Source organism: Chiloscyllium punctatum, chromosome 11 (assembly GCF_047496795.1).
Source record: "Chiloscyllium punctatum isolate Juve2018m chromosome 11, sChiPun1.3, whole genome shotgun sequence".
Taxonomy (NCBI): Eukaryota; Metazoa; Chordata; class Chondrichthyes; order Orectolobiformes; family Hemiscylliidae; genus Chiloscyllium; species Chiloscyllium punctatum.
The window spans coordinates 75352155-75366253 of record NC_092749.1 but is presented as its reverse complement, the minus strand read 5'-3'; the positions used below and the strand labels follow the sequence as shown (position 1 = coordinate 75366253).

At 38.1% G+C, this 14099-nt stretch overlaps 1 protein-coding gene across 13 annotated transcripts in view; it reads right to left on the bottom strand.

The window, feature by feature from the left end:
- arid1b (AT-rich interactive domain 1B) overlaps positions 1 to 14099 on the bottom strand; it is a 590298-nt gene that overhangs the window by 192571 nt on the left and 383628 nt on the right. For all 13 annotated transcript variants that reach the window (XM_072581056.1, XM_072581059.1, XM_072581057.1 and 10 more), the window contains one exon: positions 10848 to 11088. In XM_072581056.1, coding sequence (XP_072437157.1) covers positions 10848 to 11088 — 241 coding nt within the window. The remainder of the gene's footprint in view (positions 1 to 10847; positions 11089 to 14099) is intronic.

The following is a 14099-nucleotide window of genomic DNA, read 5'->3' as shown; positions in this document are numbered from 1 at the left end:
CACCCTAGTGGCTTTTCACTGTTTGCAAACTGCCCATCTGTATGTATGTTGTGCACCAAAATCTTCAGTCATGTGGTTAACGAATCATAGAATCCCTACAGTGCATAAAGAGGACATTTGGACAAAGACGTCTGCAGTGACCCTCTGAAGAGCATCACACCCAAATCCAGCACACCCCACTCTATTTCCGTATTTATTGTAGTTAATCCACCTAGACTGCACATCCCTGGGCACTATGAAGCAATTTAGCATGGCCAATCCACCTAACCTGCACATCTCTGGACTGTGGCAAAAAACTGGAGTACCTGGCAGAAATCCATGCAGACATGGGGAGAATGTGCAAATTCCGCACAGATAGTCACCTATGGCTGAAACTGAATATGGGTCCCTGATGTTCTGAGGCAGCAATGCTAACCACTGAGCTACCATGCCACCTGTAAACCACCATGTCGCCTGTGGAGAGCTTTTGTTGCCCCAGTGGCATATTTTGGTCTATTGCACAGCAGAAATGCAGCTAGCATAGTAGATTGCAGAAGAGGGATGGCATACGACTGTTGTAAACATACCCAATATTGGCATGAATGATTAGCAGTGTTGTGTCACACACTAACTGGATTTGAAGGAAAAATCTTTTTCAGTTGCAGTAGATCTTAGAATTAATGTACAATGCATGCAACATGACGTGCATAATCAGTGATGTGCTCCATTATGGAGTCTGTGGTTCTTGTTCGAATACAGCCTTCATTTGCTCCCCTACTTAAGTGGACAATATACTGCAGGGTAATAGGTCCAGTGTCAGTCTGACACACAAAAATTGATGGCTAAGGTTACCATTGGAAGTACAGTCCTCACCCCACTCCAAGGTTGCAGTTATTGTTCTGGCAGGTAGCAATTTAATTACACTGTCCTGTTTGAAATTCTGACAACTCCAACACTGCTCCTCTTTGAACATCCTTGAATGTTAAGGCATCTTGCTTATAACCCCTTTCCCACTTCTCTCCAGCATGGTCAATGATCGTACATTACATTCCAAGAAGACTGTTGCATTGATACCTTCTGCTAAAGCTTTAAAGTCAGGATAACTTCTTCAGTACTTGCCAGATCACTTTCTGTTAACTTCAGCAACTTAAAACCCTAGAAAGTTCAAAGTTCTTGTACAGTAAACACAGCAGTGAGTAGAATTAAATTAGCAGCTAGTTGACCTCATCAAATTGAACTGGCAAAGATGGTGGGAGGATGCAGAGATGAGGGATCCTGGTTGTTGCTGAATTTGTGCTCAGCCCCAAAGCATTACGTGAGTATAAACTGAAGCACTGAGCTCCAGAACAGCAGTTCTAGTATGAAAGCTGTGTTGCAAGGTAATTAACTTCACAATCTGCCTACTCTGCAAACTTCAAGTGAATGCTCTCCACATTTGTTCTGTATGATTTGAACTAGATGTGTGTGCACGCACCACGGAACCCATTTGGAAGTTTAAAAGCCCATGAAAGGCACAAAATACAGATTTTGCGAATGCAAATTTTAACCCGTAAGGTGGCACAGTGGTTCAACCTACTTTGAGATGACTGTTCCTTTTCAACACAGATTAAAGAAATGAGATCAGAAATGAAATGGATCAATAAGCTTTACCTATTTACTTGTCAGGAAAGACAGAGATCCACCTGGAGTGAAACACAAACCATGTAAGTCCATAGTTTAGGGAATTTGGAGGCAGCATGGGCATTTGGTGCAGAGGGAACAGGTGCTTGTTGTTTGATTTTCTTTTTGGCCCACAGTTTGTAAAGTTTTTTGAAAACAGGATAAATTTAAGTCCAGAATCAGGGACCCAGCACAAAAGAGTGACATCACAGAGAAACCATAAGTTAATTAGTTGGTGATAATCAAATAAGTAGCTAACTATTAGAGGTTACTTTCACATCAAAGTCAAATGGGGAAAATATTCACCAATTACAAAATAAAAAACTAGTAAGAACACTTGAAAAAATAAATTAAATAATAAAATAAAGATACAAGGCCAGGCAATTTGTTGTACATGCACCTGTGGGAGCTGGTGGACCTCATTGCGGTTCATACTGACATCTGTAGAAGTGTTATTTCAGGAAAGCTGACTCAGAGTTGATGAGTTGGAATCTGAGCTTTGAATACTGTGACACATCAGGAAGGGGAGACGGTTACCTAGATCATAGAACCATGTATAAGGAGCCACTCAAGAGGGGAGAGAAATGTAAAATATAGTTGCAATCGGTGATAATATAGTCAGGGGAATAAACACTGTTCTTCGTGGCCAGGATCAAGAAACCCAAAAGGAGGTATTGCCTGGCTGGCTTCAGGATATCTTATCTGGGCTGCTGAAGAACTTGGAGTGGGAGGGAAACCAGTTGTCATGGTCCATGCAGGTACCAGTAATATAGGTAGAAAGTGGAAAGAGGTTCTGCTGAACAAATATCAGCAGCTAGGGATTAAATTAAAATGCAGAACCAAAAAGGTAATAATTTCTGGATTGCTACTTGAGCTATGAGCAAACTGGTACAGAGTCAACAAGATTATCATGTGGTTCAAAGACTGGTGTCGGAGATATAGGTTTGAATTCTTGGGACACTGACAATAGTACTGGGGAAAGAGGGCGCTATTCCGATGGGACAGTCGCCATCCGCATCACACTGGAATTGCATGATGAAGGCTGTGAATAGGGCTTTAAACAAAATATAGGGGATGGGTTCAGTGGCATGGAAAATTACAGAAAACGTTAAATGGCGGGTGCAGAGGTCATTAAAGTTTCCAGAACAAGTAATGGGGGATGAAATATGGAAAAGGGTCAGGAACATAACTTTAGATACAGCAGATATGAAAAGGATGGCAAACAACACAGGAGTAAGGGCGTTGGACTTAAATACACACAATATGCAAAAACAAGGTAAATGATCTTGTAGCGCAGATTGAAATCGGCAGGTACAATGTTGCAGTTATCATAGAGATGTGGCTGCAAGGGAATCAAGGTCGGGAACTAAATATTGAAGGTTAAGAGTCCTATCGAAAGGACAGGCAGATGGGCAGACGGGTGGGATTGCTTTGTTAGTAAGAAATGAAATTAAATTAATAGCAACGTTATATAGAATTGGAAGACATGAAATCTGTCCAGGTAGGAATTGAGGAACTGCAAAGCGATGGGACTGTTAATCCAGAGATCCAGGTAATGTTCTGGGGACCTGGGTTTGAAACCCACCATGGCAGGTGGTGGAATTTGAATTTAGTAAGAAAGAAATCCGAGATTATGAGTCTAAAGATGACCATAAAACCATTGTCAGTTGTCAGGGAAAACCCATCTGGTTCACTAATGCCCTTTAGGAAAGGAAACTGCCAGCCTTACCTGGTCTGGGCTACACGTGACTCCAGACCCACAGCAATGTAGTTGACTAATAATTGCCTCCAGGCAATCAGGGATGGGCAATAAATGTTAGCCTACATAGCAACGCCCTCATCCCGTGAATGAATAAAAACCAAAGACCCTGATGGGACTGGTGTACAGGCCTCCTAAGGTTTTGGAAAGAAAATAAATCAGGAGATAGAAGTAGCACGTGAAAAAGACACAATTACAATAATCATGGGGGGTTTCCAACATGTCGGTATGACTGGGAAAATCAAGTTGACTGTGAACCTCAAGAAAAGGAATTCATGTAATGCCAACGTAATTTTTTTTTAGAGCAGCTTATATTACAACCTACTAGGGAATAGATAATTCTGGACTTGATGATATACTCAACTATACTCCAGAGTTCTGAAGGAGATAGCTGAGGAGACTGTCTTTCAAGAATCACTGGAGTCAGGGAAAGTCTCAGAGGACTGGAAAATCACCTGCTTAAGGGAGGTAGACAATAGAAAACTATAGGTTAGCCTGACTTTAAAATCTTATGAATAACTCTAAAGTCCATTAGTAAGATTGAGATTGTGGAGTACTTAGAAGTGCATGGGAAAATAGGGCTGAGTCAGCACAGCTTCATCGAGGGGAGGTCAAGACTGAGATACGTTAGAATTTTTTTGAGGAAGTAACAAGCACGTTAGGCAAAGGAGAGCCAGTAAGTGTGATCTATTTGCATTCTCAGGAGGCCTTTGACAAGGTGCCTCATGGGAGGCTGCTGGACAAGATGAGAGCCTATGATGTTAGGGGTAAGATACTGGCATAGATAGAGTATCTGCTGACTGGCAAAAGGCAGAAAATTGTCTTTTTTGGGATGGCAGCTGGATGCTCATAGAATTATGCAGGATCTGTGTTGAGACCTCAATTATTCATGTTATACATTAATGATCTGGATAAAGGAACTGAAGGCATTGGTGCTAAGTTTGCAGATGACAAAGGTTGTTGTTGGGATAGGTAGTGTTGAGGTGGTGGGGAGGCTGCAGAAAGGCTTGGACAGGCTAGGAAAGTTAGTATGGAATTGGCAGATGGAATATAATTTGGGAAAGTGAGATGCACTAAAATAGGAAAAATAGAGGCGTAGGCTATTTTCTGAATTGATTAAAACTTCAGAAATCTGAAGCACAAAGGGACTTGGGAGTCCCAATTCAGGATTCCCTTGGAGGTTCAGTTGGTAGGAAGATAAATGCAATGTTTGCACTTATTTCGGGAGGGTTAGAATATGAGTAGAAATGTACTGCTGAGGTTGTATAAGGCTCTGGTCAAACGCCATACGGAATATTGCGAGCAGCTTTGGGCCTTGTATTTAAGGATGGATGCGCTGGCTTTGGAGGGGATCCAGAGGAGATTTATGTGAATGATCTGAGGAATGAAGGACTGGTTATATGAGGAGCAGTTGAAGAATCTGGGTACGTACTCAATGGAATTTAAAAGAATGAGGGGTGAATCTCATTGAAACTTACAAAATACTAAGAGTGCCGCATAGAGTGGCCGTGGAGAAGGATGTTTCCATTAGTACGAGACACTAGGACCCATGGGTACAGCCTCAGTGAAGCAATGACTTCAGTGAAGAGATGAGGAAGAATTTCTTCTGCCAGAGTATAATTAATCTGTGGAATTCATTGTCACAGAAGGCTTTGGACACTAAGATAATTAAGCTTATTAAAGATAGGGTCTTGACTGTAAGGGAATCAGGAGTTCTGGGGAGAAGACAGGAAAATGGGGTTGAGAAACATTATCAGTCCATGATCAAATGGTGGAGCAGACTTGATCAGCCAGATGGCCTAATTCTACTCCTATATATCTTATGGAGAGTCTGTTCTACATGCAGAGGATTCTAAGGCAGCGTCTATACAACAAAATGAGACAAAGAAAGTACAACATTGCTGAACTGTGATGATTAGGCTAATGCCTGAAAGTTCACCTCTCTGGTTCTGTTTCAGGGTATTTGAGTTTATTTTGTTACTAATCACTGAGTCTGTACAACTTTACCAGCACCAAATAAAGTGCATCAAGTTGAGATATTCAAGACAGTGAACAGTTTCTTGAGCATAGATTCCTTCCAAAACAAAACAAACTTGACTGTGATGCTGTCTAAAATAAAACCATAAAAAAAAGAAACAATGACTTTGTTTAGAGAAACAAAAGCATATATGTTACTGCAACTCCAACACTTAATTTCTTTTTCAGGCAAATAAATTGTGTTTTATTTTAAGACTGTTAATTAGATTTTTAAAATTACCAAGCAAAGGCATAAAGTTAAATGGACGAAAGCTAACATTAGTACACTAATTATTTGGGCTTGCTGGAATTTGATTTTCACAAAATAGCAATGCAAATATATAGTGTCAGGATGCAGACTTTTTAGTTCTGACTTTTACATCAATGGCAAGTCAATCTGGGGTAGTCTCATTGTTAATAGTGTGTATTGGCTGCTACATAAATACACTGTCAGAAAATCCTATCCACAATCCATCACAAGCACACAAATCAATATTCCCAATGTTAAAAAAAAAATCCAAAGTTATTGAGCTCATGCTTTTCTGCTTAGAAATAATTTTGAATTTCTTCCAGATTAACATAAAATACAAGCATAATTCTTGATCAAATGCAAAGAGGGTTGATTAAGACTACTTGCGAGTTGTACATGTCTAAAAAAACTGGGAGAAAAACATAACACCTCAAACCTGTCAAATGAATGGTTTTTTAAAAATGTCATTATGAATAACTTGAACAGAACGAAAGCCTTCCTTTAAACAATAAATCATTAATTCTATCATTAACAAATTTTATATTGCTAATGAACAAAGGTATGCATTGGTTGGAAACAACTGGGTTTAAAATTGAAATTAATATCCAAGTTTATGGTAGCACATAAATAGGATTTTGTACATTAACATTTAAAATAGTACTTGATCTATGAATTTTAGTTTTATCTGGGTTGTACCTATGAGTTCAAACCTTCAGCTGACTAGAACGTAAGTTACAGTTTTGAACTTGATTACTTGAATCCGTATCACACAAAAGAAACAGGCAATAACCATCTTCAATAAGGGAATATCCAAACACTTCTCCTCAAAGTCATTAGCAGTACTGAGTTGCTCATCATCACCCTTCAGAAGTAAACAATTTGGCCCATCAAATCTGCTCCGCCATTTGATCATGGTTGGTTCCACAACTCCATTCTCTTGCCTTCTCCCCTTAACTCTGATCCCCATACTAATAAAGAACCTATCTCAGTCTTAAATACACTCAATGACTCAGCCTCCCCATTCTTCTGAGACAATGAGTTCCACAGATTCACCACCCTCTGAAGAAATTCCTCATCTCAGTTCTTCACTCTGAGGCTGTGTCCTCAGATCCTAATATCTCCTACTAGTGGAAACATCATCTCCACATCCACTTTACACACACCTCTTAATATTCCGCAAGTTTTGATCATCCTTCTAAGCTTCTGGGATTCACCACTCATCAGAAACTCAGTTGTGGTGATTTTGTGGTGAATAGCTCATCTCCTGCTTCTCAAAACCTGTCCACCACCTTAAAGACATACGATGGAATATTCCCCACTTGAATTAATCAATATGCCTTGAATAAAATCCAAGACGTTCAGGATCTTTATTGGTCAGTGCATTGAGTATAGGAGTTAGGAGTTCATATAGTGCTGTCCAAGACATTGGTTAGGCCACGTTTGGAATAATGCATTTAATTCTGGTCTCCCTGCTATAGGAAGGATGTTGTGAAACTTGAAAGGGTCCAGAAAAGATTTACAAGGATGTTGCTAGTGTTCATGGGTTTGAACTTTAGGGAGAGGCTGAATAGGTTTCAATGAAGTAGACAAAGAACAGCTGTTTGATTGGTTGATGGTACAAGGACTAAGGGGATACAGATTCAAGGTTTAGCACAAGCGATGCAAGAGGATGTGATGAAGAACATTTTTACATCGTGAGAGTGATAATGATCTGAAACTCACAATTAAGGTGGTGGAAACAGAGACATTGAATGATTTCAAAATAAAATTGGATGGGCGTGAGAGCAGAATAATCTTGCAGTACTATGGAGATCGACTGGGAAAACTGGACTGACTGGATTGTTTTAAATGTGCTGCCTTTTTACAAGCTTTAATAAAGGTTTTATTAATTAAATATGATGTTACAGTTTGCAATAGAAAAGGATATCTTGGATGGTTCCAGGACTGAATGTATTTGGCTTGAGAGTACAGAGGCAGTTATTATGCTGCCAGGTTGTTATAGTGAAAAGGAGATAGTTGACCAGATAGTTGACAAAAGTGTGCAAATAGAATACGGCATCAGAAGATTTTAATCATCCTAATAGTGACTGGAAAACATCATACCATTAAAGGTAAAGGTAGAGGAAAAAAATCTCCAATGACTACAGGAAAACTCTCATCAAATACGTTTTTCATCAAACAAGAAAGGAAATAGTTTTGAACCTGGTCCTGGGAAATACTACAGGTCTGATGGAATGTGTTACACCACAAGATCATTTAGTGAACAGTGGCCATAACATTACTTGTTTTCGAATAATTATGGGAAGAGTCCAGAAAAACTGAATACAAATGCTCAAGGCAGGAAAATTAATTGCAGTGATTTTAGAAGAGACCAGGTACAGATAGCTTGGAAAAGGCTTGACAAGTATTAAGAGATTAATGAAAGGTAACCAGGGAAGAGATAATTAGGTACAAAACAATGCATGTTCCTTTGAAAAGAAAAGTTAGCCAAAGCATATCAAAGTTAAAACAAGCCAAAAAACAAGAGTGTTTTATGGATTTGGACTTAGGTCTTGGGCTTTGAATCAAATGTCACCTAGAAAATACGCACGTATTAAGATCCTCAGGAGTTTCTAGTCTAATCTGTATATTTGAAAATGCTGCAATAAATATTAAATAATGTAAAAAGTAGCATCTGTGTTAATATTTTTGTTAAGAAAGTAACCATTTTAGAAATGACATGATTTTGTATATATTGTACAACAGGTAAGGCATATATTTTTAACATTTTACCATAAATTCACTGTGGGTTCTGGAAACAATTTATGCCTTTAAAGCAGCTATATGCTGTTTTATTGGGCAATAATTAGAACACTTACATTTCTGGCAAAGCTTCAGGCCTACTTTAAAAGCATTATAGCAGAAAAACCAATAGTTATAAAAAGACATTAAAAATTGAATGAACCTGTTGAGATCTTCATTATTTTATTTTTCTCATGTTTGGTTTGGAACTGAAAGTTGAAGTTAAACTTTGAGCTTTCACCACCAAAATGTTTTGGAAAGGAAGATAGAACAAAAAAAAAGATGTGTGTTTACAGGAGCTGGCCTGGAAAGATAATTATGGGTTGACTGCTACTCTCAGAACACAACAGACTTTTCAGTATCAATACGCTCAGGGACTGGCAGCCTGTTAGACACGGAATGGATTAAGGGAGGCACTGTGCTGATTTGCCAGTCACAGAGAATGTTCGAAAAAGACAGTTTGAACTGGTTTGGTCTCGGTTTCTTTTATATTCATTCACAAGACATGGACATGGCTATGGCTTGCTGGGCCAGCATTTATTGTCCATCCCTAACTGCCCAAGACACATGTCAAGAGTCAACCATGTTACTGTGGACCTGCAGTCACATTTAGGCCAGTCCAAGTGAGGATAATAGTTATCTGTCCTAAAGGACATTAGTAAACTAAATGGGGTTTTTCTTACAATCTACAATATTTTCACAGTCATCATTAGACTCTAATTCCAGATGATTATTGAATTCAAATTACACCATCTGCCACGGCAGGATTCAAACTTGAATCCTCAGAACATTACCTAGCTCTCCTGATCAACAGTCTAGAGAGGATACCACTAGGCCATCACCTCCCTTTGGTTTGGTCAGAAGACAGTGTGGTTGTAAAGGCGCTGAACGGAGTTTTGGTTGCTTTCTAGTTTATATCCAATTATCGAGTTTATGAAAGGTTTGGGAAAAAATCCACAAACTATGAGACATATGTAGAAGCATCCAGTGATCTGTGGAAGCTATTTGCATGAATCGGTGACTTTGGAATTCAAGCAAGACTTACAATTTACTTGCCTGTGAACATCTCCATTAACCAAGATTTATGAAGGTTTGGTACCTATTACGAAAACATTGAACAAGACAATTACAATTTTTTTTTAAAGTGGTCCCTTAACTGTGTCTGTCTGTCTACAAGAGTGCAGAGGGGGTTCATTGATATGGAGTAGATTGCCTTGTTGCTTATCCATGGTCTGCTCGTGACATTATTAATGCTAAATTGCCAATTTAAAAAAAAGTGTCTGATTATCTGTTATTTGTAAAGTTTGGTGAGGAACAATTGCACAACTGAGGGAAATTGAACATTTATTAAAATTTTAATTTTAATATGTTGCAAATCCACAGATAGGGAGGATGATTTGATTTGGCCTGCTGTCTGTGTCATAATAATACATCATGGAAGTAAGACTAAGGAAAGAAAAACAATGCAAGAGCTGATCGTTGGTGTGTAGATCATTAAAGTTGGCAGGATAAACAGGTACGAGGGAAACAAATAAAATCCTTTGTTTTTATTCAAGGGCACATAATACAAAAGGGAAGAGTCAGTATTGAACTTAAATCTCTCATGTGACAGCTGAAGTATTGTACAGGGAGTCTCTGATTTATGAATGTCCAACTTAACAAACGCTCATATTTATAAACACAATCTCATACAAGGATGTAATTGTAAAGGCGCAACATACATTTTCTGTACTTATGAACCCGTTCGCAACCAGAGCCTGTACGCTCTTTATCCACTATAAGAAGGATGCAAAAGCAACAGAAAAAGTTCAGTAACGCGAATGTTACCTGAATGATCGAGTTAAGAGGAGATAGTTAAAATTTTTTTTTACAACAGCTGAACAGGTTAAGAAGTAGCCCAATAGATTTCTTAAAGATTACAAGGGATAATTAAAGTTAAGAGTGATAGAATATTTCCAATGATTGGTATTAAAACAGAAAGTGCTGGAAATACTCAAAAAAAAAGAGTTACTATTACAAGACCAATTTGACTCATCTTTCGAATCCTTTAACTTTCTCCAGCACTTTCTGCTTATATCCCAATCGGTAAACTGGAGAATAATTGGTATAAAATTAAGATATTCAGAATAAAAACTTGAGAAACATAAAAATATGCTTACACAGAATAATATTGTATAATTTTCCTGAATGAAACTTTTGATAAAACAGCCAGATATTCTTTTGAAAAGAATTTAAGCAGATGTATGAAGAACAGAAATAACAAAAGCAAGTAGGAGTTAGAGATTAGACTAGGTGGAGCATATGAAAAAGAACAATACACAAACTTCAAAGGCCAAATGTTACTGTACAAAAAGACCATTCCATTATTCTAGAACATCTACCTAAAACAAAATATACAATTACCTGGTACACCTGCTGGGGACAGGGGTCCAGACCTGGACTGATTGCTTCCAACAGGAGAACCAACTGGAGAGGGGGAGGGACCCCGGATACCAGACAGGTGAGGAGAAGCATGAGGGGAGAAGGGAGATTGTGCAGGATTACTTGGTTCTCCTTGGCCACTTGAGGATCCTGAAGCACTCACTCCAGAACTTAGTGTACCTTCTGTCCCTGTTGGTAAATCGTCGATGGATCCAGATAAGTCCTAGCAAAACAAAAAGTCACAATTAGGTGCATATTTAGACAACAACACAATGTAAGAATGCCAATAATCTAACAGAAAGTATGAAATGACATGGTCAGTTAATATTTTATGACACTTGTGACCTTTTACATCACCATATGAAAGTGCTAGGTCCTTTACAAAATATTGAGTTTTTGAATTTATTTCCATTCAATAACAGACTAAACTATTTGTGGTTTTTAAAAATGAAAACAATCTTGTTTCTGGTTATTATACCTGTGACTTTGCAGTTCAAACATAATCATAGTAAAGGCAGAGTTAAAGCATCAGCACAGATTTGTTTTAAACTGCCTGATAGATTTGAACCTCTGTCTAGCCTTGGGCCTAATCATAACCCTTAAATCATACATAACATGGAAGCTATTTTCGGTAGTGTTTATATTATAGAATAATTTTTCATTCCAAGACTACTTAACTGATTCTCAAACTTGATATTATTTAGAATGAACATTACCACTTAAAGTCATAAATCTAAGGACTGACCTGTAAAGATGTTAATGTTTATGTATCCAAATAATGTATCCAATGAAATGTGACAGAACATTCTAATCTGTACTGGAATGCAGTCATTGCATGTTAGTACAATGGAAGAACTCAACTGCAACGGGTTTTGGAAAAGGCCACACTCGCTGAACAAACACAATTCAAGTTACAATTCTCAATTTTATTTACCAATTGGCCATATGTTAAGCTTCTACAAATGTTTGCAAAATAAATAGTATGGAGTTCAATGTCCTGGGCTCAAGTCAGGTCCCAGTCCAGCAAGGTATCAGATAAGCTGGACAATTCATTTAAACTATAAGTGATAACAGACAACTTCCATGATTATTCCTTGTGTTTTCATTACACTTGCCAAGTAACAGTACCAAACATTCTAATGCTTAATGCAAAGCATTTCAAGATCCTTTGTCCTATAAATGACCTTGTAACTAGTATATTAAGCAGTGTAGTACTTTTCTGGCTCGAGATGGAATAGGATCTATTGAGTAACATAGGGAGTGTTACAATGATGAATGCAGCTTGTGAAGTGTCTATAAAGCAGATTCCTGCTATTTTCTGAGTCATATCAGCAGCTATTATCTTACTAACCCCTGCAGGAATGTTAGAATTCTTCGTGAATTTCTACAGAAATCTGATGCAACTCATTCAGATAAGTTCTCTCTTCCTTTATGTTCTCCACCTATGAACTGTATTACATTGAATTAAATGAATACAACTAAAACAAACAAAAAGTTTCAACTTGTTTTCTATGATTACTGGCCTTTGTTATCTTTTAAAAAGATAATTTGCACGACGCACATGGCTCTACCAACTTGCATTATGGGTAATCAAGAATCTATTATTAGTACTGCCCACCTCCATAGGTTTATCTTTTTCCTGGCATTTGCTTCATATTTGTAGGTCTGATTGGATTTCTGCCAATAGAAATTCATAGGTCACTTGTGGTATAAAAGTACAGCATTTCTGAGTGTGAGATGTTTCTGTCTGAACAGAATCTTTTTCCCCCAAAATACTACAGATCCCCAAACACGCATACAACATATTTAAGCAGAAACTTCAACTTCCAGCTCAGCAACTACATCTTGTAGAATGCCCCAATGCATTATTTCAAATTAGCAAACTGCTTACTGAACCAACACAATCTACTGCCAGTTTCTATTGGAGATTGAATGCTGGCTTCAAGTTAAATCTGTCTTGTATGAAACCAAGATTTCAGAAGAGTGTTCTGTTGCACTGGTTCTAATTACTGAGTGAATGATTACGTAAGTTTTGTAATTCATGGCAAAACTGTTATTAGTATTATTGAGATTTAGCAGTAGTAAAACACAGAAATACAACGATACAATAACAAAGAATTATACAGCCCCTTTGCTCCACCTACACCATGCCTTTCTCAACTAAAAGTCTTTTGCCTCTACGTGGTCTGTATCCACTATTCCCTGCCTATTCATATATCAAGATACTTCTTAAATGTATCTGCTTTCACCACCACCTATTGTATAAAAAAAACTAGCCTCTCATATCTCCTTTTAAACATATTCCCATTTACCTTAAAACTATATCTGCTACTAACTGACATTTCTATCTTGGGAAAAAGCCTCTGATTTTCCATTCTAGCCATGCCTCATAATTTTCTTCGATCACATCACCACATATCCTTTGCTGTTCAAGTGAAAGCAAATCAAGTTTGTCTAAACGTTGCACATAGCCAATGCCATCCAAACCAGAAAACGTTAAAAAATTTCTGCACCCTCTGCAAAGCATCCACATCCTTCATGTAAACGTGACATAGGAACTGTGTGTCACAGAACGGTGCACAAATATGGCATAATTAATGTTCAATACAGCTGCAACATGATTTGTCAATTTTTATACTTTATGCCTGACCAATGAAGGCAAATGCCTTCTTGGCCATTTTATCCACTTGTTTTGTCAATTTCAGGGAACTGTGGATCTGTACACATAGATCTCTCTTTATGTTGATGCAACTAAGGGTTCTGCCATTTCTTTATACTTGTCTCCTGCATTAGACCTTCCAAAGTACATCACCTTGCATTTGTCCAATTAAACACCTCCTGCCATTATTCCACCGAAGTCACCATCTTATATCCTGCTGTAACCACCAACAATCCTCCTCACTATCCACAGCTCCCCCAATCATTGTGACATCTGCAAACTTACTAATCAGGCCACCTATTTTCTCCTCCAAAACATTTACATATATTACAAACAACAGGGTCCCAGCACAGATCACTGCAGAACACCACTGGTCACAGATCTCCAGTCAGAAGAATACCCTTCCACTGCTACTCTGTCTTTTAAAGACTAATCCAGTTCTGTATTCATTTTATCAGCTCACCGTGGATCCCATGTGACTTCACATTTTATATCAGCCTGACTTGGGGGAACCTTGTCAAAGGTCTTGTGAAAATACATAGCGATAACACATCTACTGCACTACCCTCAATCAT